The sequence below is a fragment of the Centroberyx affinis genome, unplaced genomic scaffold (assembly GCF_046629955.1).
Source record: "Centroberyx affinis isolate AG114_WGS23_722 - 3 ecotype Tasmania unplaced genomic scaffold, CSIRO-AGI_Caff_v1 ptg000358l_1, whole genome shotgun sequence".
NCBI lineage: Eukaryota > Metazoa > Chordata > Actinopteri > Beryciformes > Berycidae > Centroberyx > Centroberyx affinis.
In genome coordinates, this window is record NW_027279029.1 from 554,655 (window position 1) to 577,638 (window position 22,984).

A 22,984-nucleotide genomic window follows, 5' to 3' on the forward strand; every position below is an offset into this window, starting at 1 on the left:
TAATGGCAGGGCATAGTTAAGCCTCCTTTCTATAACACTTTTGAATTATAGCTGCAAAATTCACGCCTCATGTATATCGCTGCTGAATCAGAGGACTGTAGGATATTATCTTGAGATGTGTTTTGCCTAATCATATTTGATGAGATTAAACAGATCACTCACACTTCCAGTTGTGACAGGGCCGAGTGGAAGTTAGGAGGAGTCAAATGATCTGGAACAAAGAACATGAGCTTGTGTATCCCCCTGGATGCATCACTGTGCCATTAGTCTAGATGAATGTGTCTAGTCAGATACAACTCCCTTGTTTGCTGCATGAGGGCTTTCCACTTTGCGAGGCAGCGGCTCTGCTGCGTGAATCAGGCCACATGGAGGCCGTGGATTGATGAGGGAAACAGGACTACTCACTATATTTTCAACTCATTCATCCACACTGACTCGCATGCTCCATGGTATATCCTTAAATAACCTGCCCTGGGATTGTCTGTCTGCCATTTGATTTATTCTACATTGTATTTTTAGATCTAATTAAAACAAACTTTTCTGCGTTGTTTGGCTGAATTTTGAATCGCAGAGGCCCAGGAGAGTACATAAGGAGAAGCCTTGTCTCGGGTAGTCTTCTGGGGAAAAACAGAGTACCTGTGGCATAAGGTATGCAAAAAATAGCGTGCCATCTGTTTGAATTTGAGCACTTGAGATTCTTCCAAGCAACTCACTAGAGACTTAATTAAAGTTGGAATATTAGTGACTGGGAGACTGATGTTCCTCCAATAAAATGACAGTTATAGGAAATCTTAGCATGACTTTGATAGCAGAGATTATGTTTTCTTGAAATTGCAATGAAACCGCTGCGCTTTATTAGCATGATTTAAAGAGACAAGTATGTCTGATCTTCTCTGTAATTAATTATTGTGTGAAATGTTGGTTATTAGCATTTTGAAACATGCATCCAGTAGAGCAGTGGGTCTCAGCGTGGGGTCCGGGGACCACCAGGGGTCCTTGAGGGGGTTCCAGGGGGTCCCCAGCAAATTGATGAATTATTAAACTTCACCATTATTTCTATTAAATTATACTTTGATCATAGTTTCACTGTTATCTCTCTACCTGCAATACAGATAGTCATGGAATTCTGTACAAAATAATATCTAGCAATAAAAATATTCTCAGATTTGGGGCCGAGAAACAAAATCTTATCAAATGGGGGTCCGTGGCTCTAATGTGGACTAAATTAGGGGTCCTTGATGTGAAAAAGGTTGAGAATCATTGCAGTAGAGCATCAAATCCCTGTCCTAATCTGATTAGAAACATAGGCACTTAAGGAAGACCAATTATAAATCTATAGGTATTTGTGTATTATAATAGTAATAATAATAAACTTTATTTATATAGCACTTTTCAAAACAAAGTTACAAAGTGCTTCACAGTGGAAAAAATACAACATGAGTTACAAAACATAGAGTAATATCAATATATTAAAGTACTTTGCAAAGATGAATCGTACTTCAGAGTTGGTCAAGAGGTGACAGAGCACATTGCAGACACACAGCAGAGAGCCTCTCTTGATTTATAGGGTTGTAGTTGCTATAAAACGCATACTAAAAGAGAGGAAGGACCACTGGGATTGAGCGAGTGTGAATACTTCCAGAGTAGCGTGCCAGTCGTCTTTATGATGCCAGTCAGTGTGATGGTGAGCCTCGGGGATTACTCCAGACAGACAGCTCAGTAAGACAACTGATTAAATAGTGGTGAGAAGAGAGAAAATGTTTAATTCAGCCACATTTAGTATTCATGGGACGGACAGCCGTACAAGAGTTCACCTTGAGGGGTCATCGGGAGAGAAGGTCTAGAATCCCAAAGAGCTGCCAGGCCAAGTTTCCACACAGTACTTGGAAACACAGCTGATTGTGTTTTTAATTGCTTTGATTATCTAGTTTACTTTGGCAGAATTGAAAATGGTAATGCAACACATTGTGAATTAACAGTTTGATATGCAGTGAAACGGAGCTCCGTTTCAGCTCTTGTGACATTGTGATAGATTTACTCGCCAAATCAATGCTTAACTTCAAGCGGTGGATACAAATTAATACGTTCCTCAATGCATATGGCTTTACTTCATTAATGCATTACACTCAGTTCAATATGCTTGTGTGCATGTTTTATGGCAATACAGAGTAGCTTACAATTGATTAAGTGAAAAATTGTGCATATCATTGGCTGTGTTAGGAGGTTATATTTTATTACAACCGTAATCAACTACTTATGCCAGCACATTTATTATATTTTAGCGGAATTAATGTTCCAGCCTCACTTCTGGAGGGGTATAGTTTAATTGTTTTACATCTAAGAAAGACATAGCATGATTAATGCTTTTCCAGCTCATTACAATATGGAGTCTATACAATCTGACTCATGGTTTCTTTTGCTATTATTTTCGACAAATAAGAATAACAAAGTATCCTTGGCCAAATGCCAAAATGCCCAAAAAGCATTTCCGATGAACTAATGCTCATATTAGGTACAGAACACATGAACCATAAGACAAAGCCATTGTACTGTATAACGTTTTAAGGACTATGAAGATTTCTAAGCTTATGCAAAAGTTGTGAAACCCTCCATCATAACACTCAAAACCTTCTGTGCAATGTTTGCTGCTTCAAGTAATTCAAAACAATACTATTTATATTAGCTGAGGTCTCTGAATGAGTGCCAGCTATAGAGACATGATGAAATCCCTGTGTTGAAATACCTTACCATGACGTTCAAGACTATTTCAATTATATGCATCACCAGTTCGATAGACCTACAGAATTGGGTTATTGTCTGAAATTTAAAAAAAAAAGAAAAATACCAGTAAATCATGTGTGAATGAAGTTTAATGTAAAAATGATTTTCAGAAAGAGTTGCCAAAATGGGCTTCAAGAACAAGGGATAACAGACAATTTCTGGAGTTGTTTGCCAAGCTATTTACTCTGCATCAACTATACAGATCCTATTTACTATGCATCTTCAAAGGTATTCCTTATTGTTATAGTGGGGAGATATGGTGTGGGGTCAAGCAGTACAAACAACAGAAATGGTTGAAAAACAGCACAGTGGAAACTTTTGAAGTCCAACCTACAGTATTCAGACTGCATCTACAGCTCCTTTAGTCATAATATAAAGGCTTATGCCTTATATAACTCTGTATAGGCAGAAATATCCCAAAAATGTATGCTGGTCTATAGCAGTGGTTCTCAACTTGGGGATCAGGAGCCCCCAGGGGGTCGCAAGATCATTTTGGGGGGTTGCTAGATGGTTTATGGAATAAGAAAAAGACGTGTCTATATACATGTCTATTTTTTATGTTTTTTTCGCAAGATTAACATTTTTTCTTGTGAAATACTGAATAGTTTTCAACCTCTAGGCCTCCTCTGATATCAGATGAAACAACCTGAAAAGGGAAAATCACTCTCTGGTTGGACTGTCTTTGATGGGGGTTTTTAAGGGGTCACAAGCCAAAAAGGTTGAGAACCACTGGTCTATGTACTGCATTATCAAATAAAGGCTTCATCTTTTCGTCAGTAGCATATTGCATCCAACGTGTTGTATGAATACATCTTTGGAAAGTCAATAAATGCTGTCCTTAGATGAACTATCCACCAACCAGCAGGTGAAAAGACTTTATTCACAAGTTACGATGATTCAAAGGTTGACGTGCTTGTTTTTTTCTCAATCATTTCAAGATTCAGCTCCTGAATGTCACCCCCCGCCCCAATAAGGCAGCAGTACCCATAAGAGTACGCAATGGTCTCACTGACACTCTTAACCATTTAGGTCCGGTCCACTTCCCCGCATTCATGTGTCTTTGACTGTCTTTGATGGGGTTTTTTAAGGGGTCACAAGCCAAAAAGGTTGAGAACCACTGGTCTGTATATTGCATCATCAAATAAAGGCTTCATCTTTTCGTCAATAGCATATTGCATCCAACATGCTGTATGAATACATCTTTGGAAAGTCAATATGGATGACCAAAAATGCTGTCGTCGGATGAACTATCCACCAACCAGCAGGTGAAAAGACTTTATTCACAAGCTACGATGATTCAAAGGTTGATGTGCTTGTTTTCTCAATCGTTTCATGATTCAGCTCCTGAATGTCACCCCCCCCCCCCCCCCCCACAATAAGGCAGCAGTACCCATAAGAGTACGCAATGGTCTCACTGACACTCTTAACCATTTAGGTCCGGTCCACTTCCCCGCATTCATGTGATATAAAAATATGAATGTGTCATTGAGCAAGGAGACGCAGTACGGCGGACAGGTGGCGGGAAGTGAGCAGCACCAGCACCGGCAGCAGCAGCACAGCCCTCTCCCACCTGCACCACCTCGTCGCTGCAGTTTTGTGATAATGATGCCGGAGTCGCAGAGGCCCGTGATCAGCGGAGACAGAAAAGCACCCCCGAGATTTCTGGACACTCGGAGCAGGACCTTGATCTGCTGAGCCATCTCGTTGTCATGGAGCCTGAACTCACATAGAGCCCAGGCAGGATAATCATCATAAGTGGCCTCTATCTCAGTTGTGCCTTATTAGTTGGCAAAAACCAATGTCCCGTCCGTCATAGTCGCAGTGCGGTGTGACCGGGGGGTGATTTGCTCAAATTTAACAAGGTGGTTGAGTCTGAGGTAAATTGTTATTTTTTCCTTCAATTTTCCTCCCTTCAATCTGTAGTTGAAAAGAGGGAGGAAGTTGCTTTGTATATGACTATCTGAGCTTGCATTTCTATTAGTGAAAGAAAGTGAGGAGAGAGACAAAGAGGCCCAGGGACGGGGCTCACATAACAAAGAAGATGATATAGTCAGAGCATACTGTTTCAATTATATGCTTAACTTTCTGAGTGCAAACAGGGGCGGTCTTACCTTTAGGCAAAGGTAAACAACTGCCTTAGGCGCTGTAGCCAGAGGGGCCCACAAAAACACAAGAATATCAACTAATATCAGCTAATCTTTAATTAATTTAAAAGAAACTTCCTTATTGACAAACACCAAATCGAGTCATGGTCATCAGCCCTTCCCTACTCAGGCTAACTTTTCCACTTGACTTCTAGCAAAATATTGCCACAGTTTTACAGATGGAGTGAAAAGGGTGAGGGTTGGGATTCAGGGGGTCCCATGCTTGCCTTTGCCTAGGGCCACCAAATCACTAAGTCCGTCCCTGACTGCAAACGGCTAATGTTTTGACACACCCAGCGTCTTCATCAGAGTCAAACTGTAATGGCAAAAGTGTAAATAGCCTCCTCTCCTAGAGCCAACAGTACTCTATGTATTATATTCATAGAATATTGTTTACTTTTCATAATATTGGTTTGTTCCTGTTTATTTGTATTTCGTGGAGTGCTGTCACTCTATTGGCCAGGTGTCTACGGTGTCAGTGGGCTGCGGCTCTAAAAGAGGAAGCTATTTAAACTTTTGTGTCATTGCCATTGCTGTTTGACTCTGATGAAGACGCTGGGTGTGTCGAAACGTTTGTCAATTGCACTTGATAAATTAAGCATATAATTGAAACAGTGTGCTCCTGTACTTCCTTTGGTTTAGTCTACATGAAGTGGCAAAGTTCACATCAACTAAAGTAGACTTGATTGGAGCGCTTAACCAAAAACACTGGACTTAGAAAAAAAAAGTATACACATCCAAAAATAAAAGTAAGTAACAACATGTTTACTGTGGTCACATTCAGTAGGTAGATAGCAGTAATGGGCTTGGTCTTCTGACAGGTGGCTTTGACTAAGGAAGCCCACTGACATTTTCTGCTTAGTAATTCATAGCCACAGCTCATAGCACAAATTCATCATAGATTTAGTTGGAACGACAGTCATTCTTAGCAATGTCAGGATCTTGTGCTGGAACCTCACAAGTGCTACTCATCAGTTCAGTTACCCAAGGAATGAGGAACGAGGACAGGGGAATTGTCTCTCGTCACATTCACAGAGTGCAACAGTGAGCAAAAAGGCACTCAAGAGTTTTTCAGTAAGCCATAACTAAAACATTTCTCTACATATTTCCTTTGAATTAGCAAAAGAACTCATTACTGGTAAATCGTCAGGAGTCGGACCGTTCTTTATGTCTGCAGCTGTTTGATTGTTATAGCTGTGAAGAGGTAGATTATTCACCAGACAGAATGAAAGAGAAAATCAATAGTATGAAACATCTTGAGAGTTATCTGTGTGTGTGGAATAAAACCAGTTAAAGGTGTGGAGTAAAACTAATTCTGTCTTTATTGAAAGAGTCTATACAAGTGATTTCTTACACAAGTAGGCTGTTTATATTCCATAGATCATTGCTATATTATAGCTGTATTAAATAATAGAAACCAACACATTAAAATGCAGCTGATATTTAAATTAAGAAAAGAACAGACCATTCTAAATAATTTATATCAACTTGCGCACTTGATGACATATAAAATCCACAAGTGCCCAGATAATACCAGCTCTACTGCTGTAAGACCAGAGATACTCAGCAGCAGCAGGCAGAAATACTGATGCAATGCTATTATAACAGAAGACTGAAGGAGGATTTTGGTGATTTTAACCTAGCTCCAGCTCTATTATATTCAAACTTGCAAAGCCCATGCACAATCTTATGCCAGTAATATAATATACCAACATTAACCATATGATATGCCTATTTTGTTTTGCTTTATTAACCCTTTGATGCATAACCTGGGTCAAAAATAACCTGGCTTAGTGTTTCTGTGATACATTTGCAATGAGTTTCATCATTTGATATTCAAGGATTCTTCAACTATTTCATTTTGATGTCCACAAATTGTTGTTGACATTTCTAATTTGTTAGTTTATAAGTAAAAATAGTTTTTGCATTACTACTCCAACTTCCTATAACATGGGTCAAAAATTAGTTGTACATTTCGTATTGAACTTGACGCACTGCATGAGTCAAGTTGACCCAGCTGGTTGTTTCTTTTAAATCAATTTATCATTAAATATCTCATTCTTGATTTAATTTTTGATAGGAACCTTTGACCTTGCACTTTTTGACGTGACAATTTCACAACTCTGCAAGAGTTCTAATATAAGTAAGTTCAATTTTGCATTTAAGCACTTTTTCTGCTTTCCACTTTTTATATTTTACATTTTTGATGTTGTGATAGATAATGATGCATAATGCTTTCATATCCTTTACTATAGAGAGAAACAATTATGTGCACAACTACTAGCTAGATAGCTGCTGTGGATGTACTGTTGAACTTACTACAATAGAAAATAATAGAATAGAATAGTTTAAAGACCTACTTGTTGACAGATGCACTTAAAGCTTGTTATTTATGGAATGCTGTTCAGTTATAGCCACATATTGATGAATGCATCTCAGCTAATTGATGTGCATTTAAAAGTATTCTCTTTCTTTTGTGTTTCTTCATCCAGCTGCTCACAATAGTTCCAGATATACAACAGAAACGATCATAGAGATGCGGACTGAGGACCAGATACCAGATCTGAGATCAGAGTCTGAAATCTCTGATGCTTCTGATCTGGACTATGAGAGACCGGGACAAGCTGGAGTTGTGGACCTGGGTGTCGGGCTCTCCTATAAACAAACAGACTTTCCTGATGAGTCTTCTGGAGAGGAGAGTCAGAATCAGTCTAATCGACTGTGTCAGAAGGGGTTTTTATTGGAGTGAGCAGAGCAAGAACCCATGACATCCTGAGTAGCTGCAGCCTGTAGGGGGTCCAGCAGCTCTGTCTCCAAAAGATGCCTGGGAGATGTTTAACACTGAAGAGGCGCTCAAATGCACCGATTTAGAAGGGTGAACAGCAACAGAGCATTAAACACAGAGGAATTAATGGCCTCTATTGCTTTGACACTCCTTGCTGGTGGCGAAAAAGAGCTGCTATGTGTATGTGGGAGTGTTTTTTTTGTTCAGATCCACTGCAAAATGTACAGGGCCACCATGGGGCTCGACAGATATGACATCCACTGCCTTTTTACATTGTAAGATTGTTGTATGACTTTAATCTGCATGAAATATGCGTGAAAGTCAAGCATTTCAAACATCAAAACATTCTTGTGTGATCCAAATCACAAATGAATAGTATGGTATGCTTTTATTAGAAATAATTGCACTTTTGTAAATACAAATCATTAAGTTAACATCACAAAATACTATTTAAAATCTAAATTGTGAAATCAAATAAGGTGTTTAAAACAAAGTGTTCATATTTCCCAACTTTGATGATATAATGCTGCCATCTGGTGGACAATTTAGGCCTAAACATATTTGCAAATAGGCTCATTACAATGGCTGTAACTAACTATTGTATATTAGTTTTATCTCAAATTTTGCATGTCTGTAATTTTGTTTAAATAATAGAACTGTATGGTAGCCAGAAACCCCTAGTTTGTCCAGTACAGTCCTAATTTACATGTCCCAGTGTCAATCTCTGAAAAATACTAGAATCCAGTTTTCATCAATTGTCGCAAAATATCCCAAATTGAAAGAAGCTCTGGACTCTCACATGCTTAGAGTTCATTTTCCAAAATACAAGCAGTGCAAGACCACACGCAAATCTTACAAGCCTCATCATTTTCAACCTGCTGTAGGGTCTGATTGATATATTGGTGTGTAGCATGTTGTGTATGTAGCACCAATATTATCTGCCCTTAAAGATATATGCCTATTTATACATGGGGTGCTTTCACTCATAAATACACCAATAAAATAAGCATAAATAATCAGATTTTTAATAAGATCACATTTACAGATGAACCTTGGAGGGAAAAAAATCCATACAAAAATCCAGTATATGAATGCATATTAATTCCATGTTGGTCTTGGGTGGGCTATTATTAAGATTCATGTTGAGTAACCACAAATTTAATTGCAAGTGTAATCCAGAATTATTCACAATTAATCCTTCTGAGACAAATTTGAGGGATGCCAACCATGGTATTTCTTTAAATCATATAAATCTTTCATCTAGTATCCTGCATACTGTTGACTATATTCTTCAATTATTAATTCAGTGTCAGACCTGAAAATCCTATATTTCCTGGGCATTAATTTGCAGTGCTGCCGTTTCAGGAAAAAAAATCAACAACAAAAAAAACACCTAAGGCAAGGTCATGTGGTGGCACATAATATTAAAATCACAAATCAAACTGGGGAAGCCATTAGCACTACAATCCTTGAGTAGGCTCTCCAAGGAGCAGCTTATTAATGCTAATTTTGAAAAACAGGCCTGTTTTTTTACTGTTTGATGCTGATGTTTCCTGCGGCTTCTATCCCACTAACACCGAAGTCCAGTTGTATTGCAAGTGTATTACTAAGCAACATATATAAAAAGTTGGTTCATTTATTTCTATCTATCAGGCACATGATGGTAAGAAATGTGTGCTTAGATTCATAAAATGTATAGGAGGTAATGAAGGCATTCCATTGTACCATAAATGTGTACATGGTAAAACATATTTTCAGGAAGAAATCATTTCCATGACAAGGCACCGGTCAAATACCTGCATACCTTCAGGTCTAACTACTACCTCCCCTCAATGCCAAAATAGATCTGAAAGACGTCACAACAGCCTTTCTCATTTAAGAACTGGTAGAGCTGCCCAAGGTCCATGTGATTGCCTCTGTTCCCATGGGGGTCAAACATCGCCTCTTCAAAGCTTGTGAACTTGCGCAGCGAGTCCATACTTTCACCGGCGCTGCCGTCCTCGCCCCGACGATCAAGGGGAATATCCTCTCTATGACGAATCATGATCTTCTTCCATGTCAGAACCTTCACTCTGTGAAATAGGAAAAAGTTTGGAAAATAATAAAAGCGGCGCCTCAGCAGGCTTCTTGCTGCGAGATATAGGTTGCTAAAAATAACGAGAACTCAAGGTACCTGGACCAGAACTCCTCACAGGAAGCTTGAGGACCTTCCACACACACGATCCCAGGCTTTCCGGGCATGCTGAACCCCGACAGGCCCAGCTCCTTGGACCACTCCAGGATGTTCTTCCTCTTCGTCTTGTTGTAGATGTGGTGGCTGTAGATCCACAGGCGGCTGAACACTTCCGATGGCGAGGCGGACTCTTTCTTAGAGGGCAGAGCCGCTGATGAGCTCTTGTTAATGTAGATGAGCGAGTTTTCCTTCACCCACTCCACGGCAGAAAGCACACACACTTCCCCTCGGCAGCTTTCCTTGAGGTACGCGTTCAGATCTGCGTGCAGCTGCGTCTGCTGGGCTCTGCTGAGCTCGGAGCACCTAGGGCAGAGAGGAGACGTGCTGCGGAGGAAGATTCAAGGCAACGAGGAGCTGGGAGTTTCCATCCTCAGGAGTGAAGAGTGTTTTCTAGGAAGACTTAAAGGAGCAATAACTAAGATTTGTACTGCTCCATAGCACAAAAAACAACAATAATATATCTGCAGGGGGTTGATAAGGTTACTGATCTATAGTGCTGAAATTTCTGGCTTTCAAAACTGACTTTCCAGCCCATACTCTGTGTTTTGGAACAAAAACTCCCCATCCATTATCATTTCAAGACTCTCCCAATCTCCTCCCCACCTGCCACCTACATTTTCAACTGCTCAGCAACAGAGGGCGGTGCTACAAGCAAGTGACCGGCATAGCATAACATTGCAGCTATTTACTCTAAAAATCCTCATTCTTGAGCCAAAAAGCAAAGGACAAGCAGTATTATTATTATTACTACAGTATTTTGCATCAGGCTACATTTACCTCTTCACTAGACGTTTCTGTTGGATCTCTGCTCTAATTAACGGAAATGTGACTTTATTGTTTGTATCAACGGGATGGGACGGGTGGAGGTGGGGACTGTGCTCAAGACTTATGTCGGAGATAAGTTCTATCAATGTTTTTGTAATTCCTACTGGTCGTCAATAGAGGTCGATAAAGATCATCCTAACCCTCCCAACCCCTTTAACCAGGGTTTGGGCCATTCATGAATCGAACTGAGAATGCATGGTAAGCTCGAATTCAATTCCTGGAGTTGGACTTGGAACTGGAATGTCACCCAGGAAACAGAATTGAAACTGAATGGGAATGACAGGAAACAGAATTGAATTCCTTTAAATTCCATGAAATTTCACTTCTAAGAGAGTTTGACTTGACTTGCTAAACATTATAAATCAAACATTATTATATCAAATAAAAGACAGTTCAACAAATCAAATATATTCAATCATAATATATGTTATGCATCAAATACCACTTGAAAGGTCTCTTTAACATTTTATGATATTCACTATTGATATAACAATTTGTGTAATCTCAGACATGTGGTAAGAAAACAAAAAAAACAAAAAAAAACATGGAATTTTACTGAGTTAAATTCAACTTCCTGGCATTCCAATTCAATTCCAGTTCAACTGAGGAATTGGAATTGATTTGATTGATAGAGTTAATTCATGAATTGACCCCAACCCTGCCTACACACACACACACTACAGATTTTCAACACAGGTGAGACCCTTTGTTGGCCTTCCCTTCTACATCCCTCAGTTTTGGAGGTTGGGAACGTCCCAGTTGTGTTTTTATCTTGAATACAGCATAATGTAGGACAACAACAGCATTCAAAAGTCGTGTCACCTGTACCATACATTACCACAGTTACTTACCGGACTGTTATCTCTGGTAAGACACTGGGATAGTCAGATGGATAAGCACAGGATATGGTGAAATCCACCTAATTGAAGAGATAAAACAAGAGATAAAACAACCTGATATGAAAAAACTTTGGTTAAAATCACAATACAGTCTTGTTTAGTTAATGTTACCTCCTTCGTGCTTGCAGTGTCCATCTTCTGCTTGATGAGGAACCGGGGTCTGGAGGGTGGAGGGCTTTCTGCACAGCCCTCCACATAGTCCCTCAGCTCAGCCAGGGCCAGCTGGTCTGTGACCTCAAACTCCTCCTGGGTGGGAAACATACTGGACAGCAGCTCTATCTCTGCCAGCTGAGACTCTGCCCACTCTGAATGAGACATCTTGACAAATATGAAGCAAAAAAAAAAAAGACTCTTTACTACTACTTTACTAGTGTCAAGAGAAGACAGCAGTGCACAGCAGTCTTTTCCCACAATCAATGGGACAGTGTTCACATTGCACTATCAGGTATTTTTTACAGCCATATTTACAGCTAGGCTAACACAACATAAGGTTATTTTTCAGTTAACCAGCTTTCCCGTCTAAAATCAAAAACGGCGCTGCAAAGTCTGAAATGTGTCAAGTACACAGACGATATTAATAAAAAAAACAAATATATTTTTATATATATATAGAAAGAGATGAATTGTCCCAGCGACACAGCCTGAGTTCAACCACTTCAACACGTTGCTCTGCTTTAGCTAAATCTGTCTTCTAGCTTGTTTCCACCCGGACTGTTTTAGACGGCGCACGCAGGAAACGAACGTACCAACCGGGACACACGTAACATCAGAAACAGCAGCACCACCACATTTTACTCCTCGGTTGTACCCGGCTGGGGGTATTTTTGCCACATCATGGAGTGATTTCTGTGCTTTTTTTTAACGTTGTTTGTCCACCCAGACTTTGATTTCCCGACGGGTTTCGCTCTACGGATGTCTTCACTGAACTAAGTTGAATATGCCTGGATTAGAGATCCGTGCCACACAGAGAAAAAGAAACTGAAGACTGTGAGGATTCAGGCTCCTTGTTGTGAGTGTGAGTTGACTGGACCATGATGATGGTTTGCGTTTACAGAGCTTGATTTATCTTCATGATCTTGCTTAGCTCAATGTAGAATTTGGGCAGCTAACGTTTGCTATCTTAGTTATATTAAGCAACATAGATACTTTGGCACCGTTTGTATAACCTGTGTGTTAGCTGAGCTAGCTCGGATCATTGCTATGGCTGATATATACATATATATAGATATACATATCCCACATTTTGTTTAGGTAAAAATGGGGAAGAAAAGGGGGAAGGACAAGACTTCCAGAGAGGATGATGACACTGATCTGCCAGGTAAAGACTCAACTATAATGGTCATTTTCATGTTATGTCATAGGGATGGGGCAATATGTTTATCTCACGATACGATTCAATACACGATATGGGATTCACGATTTGATACAACCACGATACGACAATATAGGAAAATTATGAGTAATATATCAAATGTATGAGCGTGCAGAATTATGTTTATCTCTGAGCCACAAATGTTTCTCGCAGTGGCATTGGCTTGATAGTAAACAGCAATTTAAAAATGTCATTACAAAGTGCAAATAATATAATTTCAATGGAGAGCTTGTGAAATTGTGATGGGCAGGCCGTCTCATTTGTGATTACTGCAGCAGAATAAAAATTTGCTAAAAATTTGCGATTCATTTCTCTGCCCCATGATACTATTGTCACATTTTTGTATTGCGATATATTGAATTTAGATACATCGTCCCCTCCCTATTATATGATAGAGTGTAGTAGGCCTAGATGTGAACTGGCCTCATCATGTCTTTTTATCATTTTAGGTCTCTCTTGCAGCCATACTAAGAAGGGAATAGACCACAGTTTTCTTAAGAAATCTACTGGGAATTGTAATTGGACCGTTTGCCAGGACTGTAAAGACGATGAGAGTACCAACACAGCCCTGCCACAGGACGAAGAGGAAAAAGAAACACCAACGATATGGATGTGCTTGAAATGTGGACACAGAGTGAGCTTATTTGACCCATTTATTATTCTGTGTTTGACAATGTTCATATGAAGTGACTGTGCATCATTTGAGAGATGAGAGATGACCAGTTGCATCTTTTCTATTAGGGGTGCGGACGTAACTCTGAGAACCAACATGCAATCAAACATTATGAGACTCCTCGGTCAGATCCGCATTGCCTGGTGGTCTGCATGGACAACTGGAGTGTGTGGTGAGTAGGGCTGCAACTAACGATTATTTTCATTGCCGATTAATCTGTCGATTATTTTCTCGATTAATCGATTAGTTGTTTGGTCTATAAAATGTCAGAAAATGGTGAAAAATGTCGATCATTGTTTCCCAAAGCCCAAGATGACGTCCTCAAATGTCTTGTTTTGTCCACAACCCAAAGATATTTGGTTTACTGTCATAGAGGAGTAAAGAAACCAGAAAATATTCACATTTAGGAAGCTGGAATCAGAGAATTTTGACTTATTTTTCTTAAAAAATTACTCAAACCGATTAATCGATTATCAAAATAGTTGGCAATTAATTTAATAGTTGACAACTAATGGATTAATCCTTGCAGCTGTAGAGGTGAGTGTTGTGCGAGCATATAGGCAGTGGTAGAATACTAGAATGTCGTACTCAAGTAGAAGTATTTTTACTTTGCTGATATTGTACTTAGGCTAAGTAGAAGTAAAATTAGTGGTGTAAAAATCTACTTAAGTAAAAGTAAAAAAAAGTAAAAATAATCTAATTTAAAATGGACTCAGAGTAAAATTTACTGAGTTACTTTTTAGAAAAGAAAACATTGTTACATGTGATCTTATCCATGCAGTTCTAAAAGGGCAGGGCCCTCATTTATCAACATTGCGTAGAAAAGGTTCTAAATTCTCTCTTACGAATACAATTTAGAATGTGCATAAGTACAAAAAAATCGGTATTTATCAAACGTGCGTACACACACCTGTAAGTAACCTGCCTTGATAAATACCACACGTTCTAAACCACCATCATGCTCGTGCACAGCCACTCATTAACATAAATGTACGCCCCCAATTGACCATATATGGTGACAACCTTCCCTTTAAATGCAGCAGGAAACGTCATTGATATCTCTTCTGTGCTGAACACAGGTCAGACAAAGAACGCAGGAGGAAGAATTTACAGATGCAGACACTGAATTATTAAAATTATTAAAAATAACCGAGGTTGTGGCACCACAAAATACTTTCTGGAACACTCGATGGTAGATTGATAAACAAGCGAAAACATCCAGCCTGTCAGCAGGTGAGAGCGGCGGCATTAAACAGTTTTATCAGCAGAGCAGTGGCAGAAAAAAAAAAAAGTTTTGACCTGAATCCAAAATAATCATAGTCAACAACAGGGACATTGCTGCAACAGGCGGAGAACAGACTGAGACCAGCCTGTCCGATGTGGACCGGACACTCCGGACACCGGATTGTGATAGATAATTTTCATTTGAATATATTTCTCTCAGCCTGCAGGTCCTCCCTGAAGGAGAAGGTGGGGCAGAGGTCCAATAAAACTAAATCTACTGAGTCGCCCCTCATCGCTTTCAGTTAAAAAGTTGGTGCGCTCTCTGAGAACGCTCCATGCGCAATGCATAATGCTCCAAATCATCCATCAAAGCAAGATGAGCCATTTTACGCACACAACTATCAATGTCTTATTGTTGCCTTTTATGATTGCCTATACCCTGAATTTCATCACCCATACTAATAATTAAAATGATGATTAATCGATTTAATTCAGTATGCTTAAATGGACTAGATAATATAGTTGAACAATATGCACTGTCGAAATTGTATATGAATGGTATAACATGCACTTTTAGTCTCAACTACTGAAGCCTATGGAATTTTATATTAATAATTATGAAAATGCCTATTCATTTGATTATCTGTTCCTGTCGTTCTTGGTGGTCTTTCATTTTCAACCGCTTGGTGCTGTGCGTAAGCATGGTCAGAGCTGTGCTTAAATTTACGCACGTTCTCAAGCATAAGTACAAATTGATAAATCCGACTCTTTGCTTAGAAATGGTCGTACGCATGGTTTACACACATATTTGTACTTACGTACTCTTGATAAATGAGGGCCCAGGAATCCAAACTTGATCTTTTAACTGGAAAAATTGGAAATTACAAAATAAAGTGCATAAACAAAGTAAAGCCAAATTACTCTTCTCTTCTTTGTTGACTGACTGTTCACTGTGAATGGCTCCACAATTTGTCAGTTTATGTTCATCCAGTTTCTGTTGCTGATGGAGAGCCTCAAAATCGGTGTTCTGTAACGAATGTGAGTTAAAATGTAGCTAAGTACAATACTTCAGCAAAATTACTGACTTTAAAAAATACTCAAAAGTACAAGTACACAAAAAAGCTACTCTATTACAGTAACATGAGTAAATGTAATTAGTTACTTCCACCCATGCATATAGGCATACATTTTGAAATCTGGAGGCTTTTCCCTTACTTTTATGTGTTGTCATCCCCACAGGTGCTACATATGTGATGAAGAGGTCCAGTACTCCAGAACTGGGCATTTGGCTCAGTTGGTGACCAACATAAAGAAGCAAACCTCATCAGACTCCGCAAAGAGACCACAGACAGGTAGGTCCCACAGTAATGTTTGACATCATTGTGTGATAGTTTTGTCTAGCAAAATGTTGTTGGAATTACATTCCACCAGCACGTCCACAATGAAAGCTATCGCTGTTCTGTCCGATTATTGTAGAGGTCAAGGTGGAGGAGAGTGTGTTGGAGGAAGAGCAGAAGACGACGACTGAAAAGACGGAGGAAAATGAGGACAAAGAAAACAAGGAAAATCAAAAGAAAAACACAAAAAAAGAGAATGTCGTGAAAACGCAAAAATCCAGTACCACCAAAGGCAGCAGTGTGATTTCAGTAAAGGGACTGAGCAATCTGGGAAACACTTGTTTCTTTAACGCGGTCATTCAGGTAAGAACGAACCTCACAGGATGTCAGTTTCTGGTTTCATTCTGGAAAAGTCATGGAGTTTTAAAGTAGTATTTTCCAGGCCTGGAGAAGTTATGAAAAATGATTTTTGGAAAACTCATGTAATTTTATTTGTGAAGCTAATGTTTTTTTTTTCTTTAAGTCAAAATAGTGAAAATAATATTAAAATGCTTGATTTTAAAGTGAAACGCTTAAAGTTAGTGTAGTTGATGGTTACTTTTTAATTCAGTCTCATTAAAGTTGTGTCATGGAAATTTGCAAAGGGGGGGGTAAAGTTTGGGAATTTCATTAGTGAAAAGATGTGGGAACCCTGATTCTAGATTTGTCATTAATTATTGTCATTGCCTTTTGCAGAACCTCTCTCAAACGCAGCTCTTACGGCAGACTCTCAGTAAAGTGACAGAAGAGAAGACGAGCCTTAACATTACACCTGGTGCCTCCTCAGATCTGGTGTGTTGCCCTTATCTCTTTATATTGTTTCCTTCTAAACACAGTAGATATTTCCTGGCTAGTATGCTCTAATTTATACTTAAAATGTTGCTTTTATTCTGATTGCAGGAGCCGATCGTAGTCCAGTTAGACCAGCCTGGATCCCTGACTTTGTCAATGTGTCAGCTACTCAATGACATCCATGAAACCAAGAAGGGTGTGGTGACTCCTCGGGAGCTGTTCGCACAAGTCTGTAAAAAGTGAGTGCAGTTGTCAGAATTCTGCCTTAAGTTGTGCTCATAACGTACATATTAGTACTGTTGCATTAAACATTGTTGATGGTCTCCTGTCCCATCCCCAGGGCCGCCAGGTTCAAAGGATTTCAGCAGCAAGACAGCCAAGAGCTCCTGCGCTACCTACTGGACGGGATGCGAGCTGAGGAGATCAAAGTATGCTTTCACTCCCTGAAACAAATCTGTCTAGAAATCAAATTGTACCAACGTTTACACTTCGCATATGCGCTGTAGGCGTTCTTATCCAAAACAACTCACAGTAAACGCAGCAGTAGAATAAACATAGACAGATGTAGACATTTTTACAGACTGTAACTGATGTTGCACTTAGTGTACAAAATATTAGGAATACCTGCTCTTTCCATGAAACAGACTGGCCAGGTGAAAATTATAAGCCCTCATTGATTTAACCTGTTAAATCCGCATCAGTTATGAAGGAGAGATGTAGATGTAGGGAAGGAGATGGGTTAAAGAAGAAGCCTTGAGACAATTCAAACAAAGAGTGAATATTGGCAAGATATTTCTAATATATTCTACAATCAGTGTATAGGATTGATTTCCTCAAAGTGGGCTGGTCTACAGCATTTAAAGACTCTGGTAAATTACAATTATTAAAGCTGCTACGTGCCAAGAAAACATTTTGATTTGGTAAATATTCAAGACACAGACTGAATCTATTGCTTTCCCTTGTCAGCTCTCTCTAACTCATACAGCCTCACCCTTCAACCATACTGAGATGAACCAAAGTGCCTGTGGGCTTGATTGACAGGAAGGGAGGGAACACCTTAGGAACAGAGAGCGAGCAACATGATAATAGAGGCATTTGTCAAATGAAAAAAAAAAATCCAACAAGATTGATATTGTAAACATTGGTAGCAGTTGATTAACTGTAAGTCTAAGTGGCTGCAAATTTTTTTTAACCACATAAATTAGCTGAATAGTACAGCAATAGATACATTGGTTGCTTGCCAGCTGATATGTATCACACTGTACACTTTGTTAGATTTCCTATTTCAGGCTCATTGACTCCCATTCATTCCAAGTCTGAATTTAGTTGAGGACACCTTATGCATGAAATACATTAGCAAAACAATTACAACAACTTCCATTTAATTACCTTAGAGATCCAACTCTCCCAGAGAGACACTCAGATGGGTTGGATGATTCGCAGTCGTAAAATGTCTTACATGTTATATCTGTAATAAGTCTTATACTGTCCTGATAATTCATCAAAATGTTATTTTTAGCATTTACATTTAAGTGTTAAAATTGTGTTTTCTTCTCTAGAGAGCAAGCTCTGGGATACTGGAGGCATTGAAAAAATCTGGGAAAAGCACAGATGGAGAACAATCGAAAACATTAATTAAAGGTAAACGTTAAAGATTAATCATTGTTATTATGGAGCAACAAACCTTTTGGGTATCCCACTGTATATGTCTTTGGTGCACCTTTACTAAGCAATGCTCCTTTATTCCTTCGTCATTAGGTGTTTGGTTTGTTTGAGAAATGTAATCTTGTAACATTTAACTTTTATTTTCAGAGTACGAGAAAAATGGATGTCCCAAAAACTTTGTGGACCAAGTTTTCGGTGGGGAATTGACGAGCACTGTAATGTGTCAACAGTGTAAAACGGTATGTACTGTACACACAGTGAAGAAAACATATTGACAATATCATATTGATTTTATATTAAATGGCTAATATGTAATATGTTGCTCTTACAGGTATCTTTAGTCACAGAGATGTTTCTGGATCTTTCCCTGCCTGTTTCTGATGAGGTAAAGCACTTATCAGGATTCATTACATGTGCTGTAACACGAGGCTTTGAATGATTTGTTGGACCGTTCCTGATTTCTTCATGTTGTACATTGTGTATTTTTTGTCTTATGCTTACATCTTAAAGGCGTATAGGAAAAAGAACCAGAAGAAAGGAGCTCAGAAGAGCAGCGAGTCGAGCCAGGATGGCAGAAACAGCCCGGCTTTGACCAATGGAAAGGATGACATTCCCACTGGGGCTGGCAGCAAGTACCAGCAGAAGAAAGCCAAGAAGCAGGCCAAGAAGCAAGCAAAGGTATTTCAGATAAAGTGTACAAAGGAAGCTTTTTTCTTTACCTTTCTTCAGTTTGATGAATGAGTGTTGGATCATTTAAATATAATTTCCATGCTTGTGCCCACAGAATCAAAGGAGGCAGCAGAAGCTTGAGGGGAAGGTCACTTTGGATAGTCTCACATCTCAGAGCCTTGCAGAGAGCCCACAGACGGATCCTGCAGATCCAAAGGATACGGAAAACGCTGATAATGGGACTCATGAAGAGGCCTCGCTGAGTGAGAGTACCCCTGCAGAAATAGGAGTCAATGAACAGGACCAAGAGAAGCTTGACACGGTCCAGGCCAACAGGGAGAAAGAGGAGGAGGAGGAGGAGGATTCAGTGATCGACGGAGACTCATCTGCTACGTCATCGGTCATTAATCGGTTTACCGTGTTATCAGAGGACCAGCACTCGAAGGACAGCGTCTTGGAAGACGACAAAACATCCGACATGGATCAGGAAGAAGAGGACGAGGTCCAGCTGGTGGATGAAATGGAGAAAATGGCCCTGGATGAAGCCTTCATAGAAGACTCTGATGCTGCGGAACAAGGCGCGGAGAGTGAAGACGCGCCACTGGAGGCTAAAGAGTATACTGTAGTGAACCAGGATCCAGAGCTGGCCTTCCACACGCTGGCTACCAGAACGGCTCCGGAGAAACAGGAGTGCTCAGTGCAGTCCTGCCTGTTTCAGTTCACAGAAGTGGAAACGCTCACCCAGAACAACAGCCTGCTGTGTGTCACCTGCACCAAACGGCAGCCAAACAAGAGCAAATCTGAAGGTATCTGTGAAAATGGATACTGTGATCAAAGCGGTTTTATTCCATAATCATAGTGGTCCTGTTATGAGCGCACACCCAGCGATGTGCAGACATGAGGCTTTTGTAACAATTTCACTTATGAGGAAAATTTTAATCGCACACTTTTCTTTTAGTTTCGTGCTTTTATTTATTCCACCAAATGTTTTCGGCTACACCTTGATGTTTTTCTCACCCTCACAAAGACCATGTAACCAAAAGTGTTTGGTGGAATAAATAAAGCAGGAAACTAAAGGAAAAGAGAAGAGTGTGCGACTTGAATTTTCTTCCTAAGTGGCCTTTTGTTATTGCACCTAGATTGTTGATTTTGTGCAAATTTAACATGGATTTTGTTCAACACGGTATCATAAATCCAAACATTTTAACATAGCGACAAGTCTTTCTAGCCAATAGGAACCCTGTATTGGCATGACAAAGATGTATCTTTAATCTTTCAATCTGTTTGTTTCTATTCATGCTGCTACGATGACCCAATTTTCCTTTGGGGGATCAATGAAGTTCATCCCAATCTTACTTTATTTGTGCTTTGTTTAGGATCCAAGAAGGTTTACACTGATGCCTTGAAGCAAATGCTGATCTCCTCTCCCCCACCAGTACTTACTCTTCATTTGAAGAGATTTCAACAGGTGATCCAAAATTTTAATAATATTTGTACATCTTCCATCCAGTTGACTGTAAGCCAAGCTGTTTTGGGTCACACTTAATCCTAAACCTACCATTTTAAGAGCAGGTGCTACAAGTGTTTTTTTGACAGACCTTTGTTAATTTTCCTGAATGTGAAACGAACATTGAGTTTGACGTGGCTTTAGACATTTCCAAGACCGTGGACCAGTTGTTTTGAGAACTTCTAAAATTGTATCTTTTACATGCTGATGATGCACTTACTGTTTTTGTGAGTTTGAATGAGACTAACATACTTCTGTTGTCTTCCTCTAGAATGGCTACAGTATTTGTAAGGTGAACAGACACGTCCAATTCCCTATGATTCTGGATCTAGCGCCTTTTTGTGCCGTAAAATGCAAGGTAATAAATGTCAGGATGAGTAGCTTTTATGAAACATCGATTCCCTTGTAGGCCTATTTCTGAATGCACCGGTGTTTTGCTGTACACTGCAGAGAGTATAAACACTAACAAAAAGTTATTTTGTACACAGAACGTGACGGAGGGAGACACACAGGTTTTGTACAGCCTCTATGGTATTGTGGAACACAGTGGAACAATGAGATCCGGCCATTATACAGCCTATGTGAAAGTACGACCTCAGTGCCCTGCAGCCTCATCCAATGGACTTGCAGCACAAGGTAGGTTTATACTTGACTGTGGTCAGGCGTGAGAATCAATAGAATAATAACTTGTAGTAATATTAACAGCCAAGGGTGGAAGTAACTGATTACATTTACTTATGTTACTGTAATTGAGTAGCTTTTTGTGTACTTGTATTTTTTAAAGACTGTAATTTTACTTTTACCTAGGTATGTTTTTACTGAAGTATTGTACTTCGCTCCATTTTAAATCACAGCCATGACAGAGTGCACATTTTGTGGCTCTCCATAAGCAAGAGAAACTGGACAATTGTAAACTGACAAATTCTGGAGCCATTCACAGTGAACGATCAGATCAGTCAGAAAAAAAGAGAACAGTAAATCTGGCTTTACTTTGTGCACTTTATTTTGTAATTTCCAATTTCCGAGTTAAAATAAGTTAGTTTGAACACTTCTTGTCCTTTTATTGCTTGGGAAAGTTCATATCTAAAAATGTTCTCTTTTCTAAAAAACTATTCGGTAACTTTTACGCTGAGCCCAATTTAAATTAGATACTTTTTCCTTTAACTTAGGTAGATTTTTACACCAGTACTTTTACTTCTACTTAGGTAAAATATCAGCAAAGCAATAGCACTTCTACTTGAGTATGACATTCCAGTACTGTTTCCACCACATAACTCTGCTCTTCCTCACAGGAGATGCAGAGCCACCCGGAGGATCCTGGTTTCACATCAGTGACACGAGTGTTCAGCCTGTGACTGAGAGCAAAGTCCAGGGTTCCCAAGCCTACCTCCTGTTCTACGAAAGGATCCATTAATAATCACACAACTCAGGAAATCCAAACAAGCCAACCTGCTGCTGCTTCAGGTCCGCAATAAATAAAAAAAAAGAGATCTGATTTACAGCTGACCAACCTCAGTGTGCAACCCCCGTTTTGTCAGTAGTGCTGTGATTAAATGACATTGATTATGCAGAAGAAGACATGTGAACTGGGAGAGTGTTCTGATTTTAAAGTCGTCTGTTTTCATCATGACAGCAGGAGAGAACCACCACCAAGCTGTGCATCAACAATTCAATTAGACTTGTATGTGTGTCACACTCATAGTATTGTTGCTAAGGAATGAATTGGATCCCAAAAATGTCTGGCTGTATCTGATTGCAATGTGGAAGAAGCGTGCAGTCAAAGTCCCTCCCTGATCACTGGAAAGCAACTGTTGGACATTGAACTGAGTGAGCTAATTGGGTTATTTAGTTTGTACACAGCACAAAGGACAAAGTATCAATACAATTTCCAAGTAGCTAGAATTGGTTTTAGTTGGGGGGGGGGAAACAATTTGTACTAATAAATATTTATATCTGTATTTTATATTGCGGTCATGTAATGAAACGCTTCAAAATGAGGAAAATGTGTCTTGTCATGTGTTTGTCCACTTATTTGGCTC

The 22,984-nt window shown here is 39.5% G+C and overlaps 2 protein-coding genes across 3 annotated transcripts; one reads left to right on the forward strand and one right to left on the reverse strand.

The window, feature by feature from the left end:
* Positions 1 to 8,770: 8,770 nt before the first annotated feature.
* On the reverse strand, positions 8,771 to 12,263 carry rwdd2b (RWD domain containing 2B). Its single transcript, XM_071515527.1, has 4 exons — positions 11,779 to 12,263; positions 11,620 to 11,687; positions 9,884 to 10,246; positions 8,771 to 9,782 (listed from the first exon to the last, which is right to left on the reverse strand). The coding sequence occupies exons 1-4, from the start codon at positions 11,983 to 11,985 to the stop codon at positions 9,530 to 9,532; spliced, it is 891 nt and encodes a 296-aa protein (XP_071371628.1). The 5' UTR covers positions 11,986 to 12,263; the 3' UTR covers positions 8,771 to 9,529.
* Positions 12,264 to 12,433: 170 nt separating this feature from the next.
* usp16 (ubiquitin specific peptidase 16) lies at positions 12,434 to 22,937 on the forward strand. Of its 2 annotated transcripts, none has more exons than XM_071515512.1 (18): positions 12,434 to 12,682; positions 12,919 to 12,985; positions 13,489 to 13,673; positions 13,781 to 13,884; positions 16,176 to 16,288; positions 16,413 to 16,636; positions 17,009 to 17,104; positions 17,213 to 17,343; positions 17,445 to 17,532; positions 18,664 to 18,745; positions 18,917 to 19,008; positions 19,101 to 19,154; positions 19,280 to 19,447; positions 19,554 to 20,244; positions 20,815 to 20,906; positions 21,217 to 21,303; positions 21,434 to 21,581; positions 22,238 to 22,937. In XM_071515512.1, exons 2-18 carry the CDS (start codon positions 12,925 to 12,927, stop codon positions 22,357 to 22,359), a joined length of 2,538 nt encoding a protein of 845 aa, XP_071371613.1. In that variant the 5' UTR covers positions 12,434 to 12,682; positions 12,919 to 12,924; the 3' UTR covers positions 22,360 to 22,937. The 2 variants fall into 2 exon arrangements, with proteins under 2 accessions (XP_071371613.1, XP_071371614.1); XM_071515513.1 differs by having other exon boundaries at positions 12,434 to 12,676.
* The last annotated feature ends 47 nt before the right edge of the window (positions 22,938 to 22,984 follow it).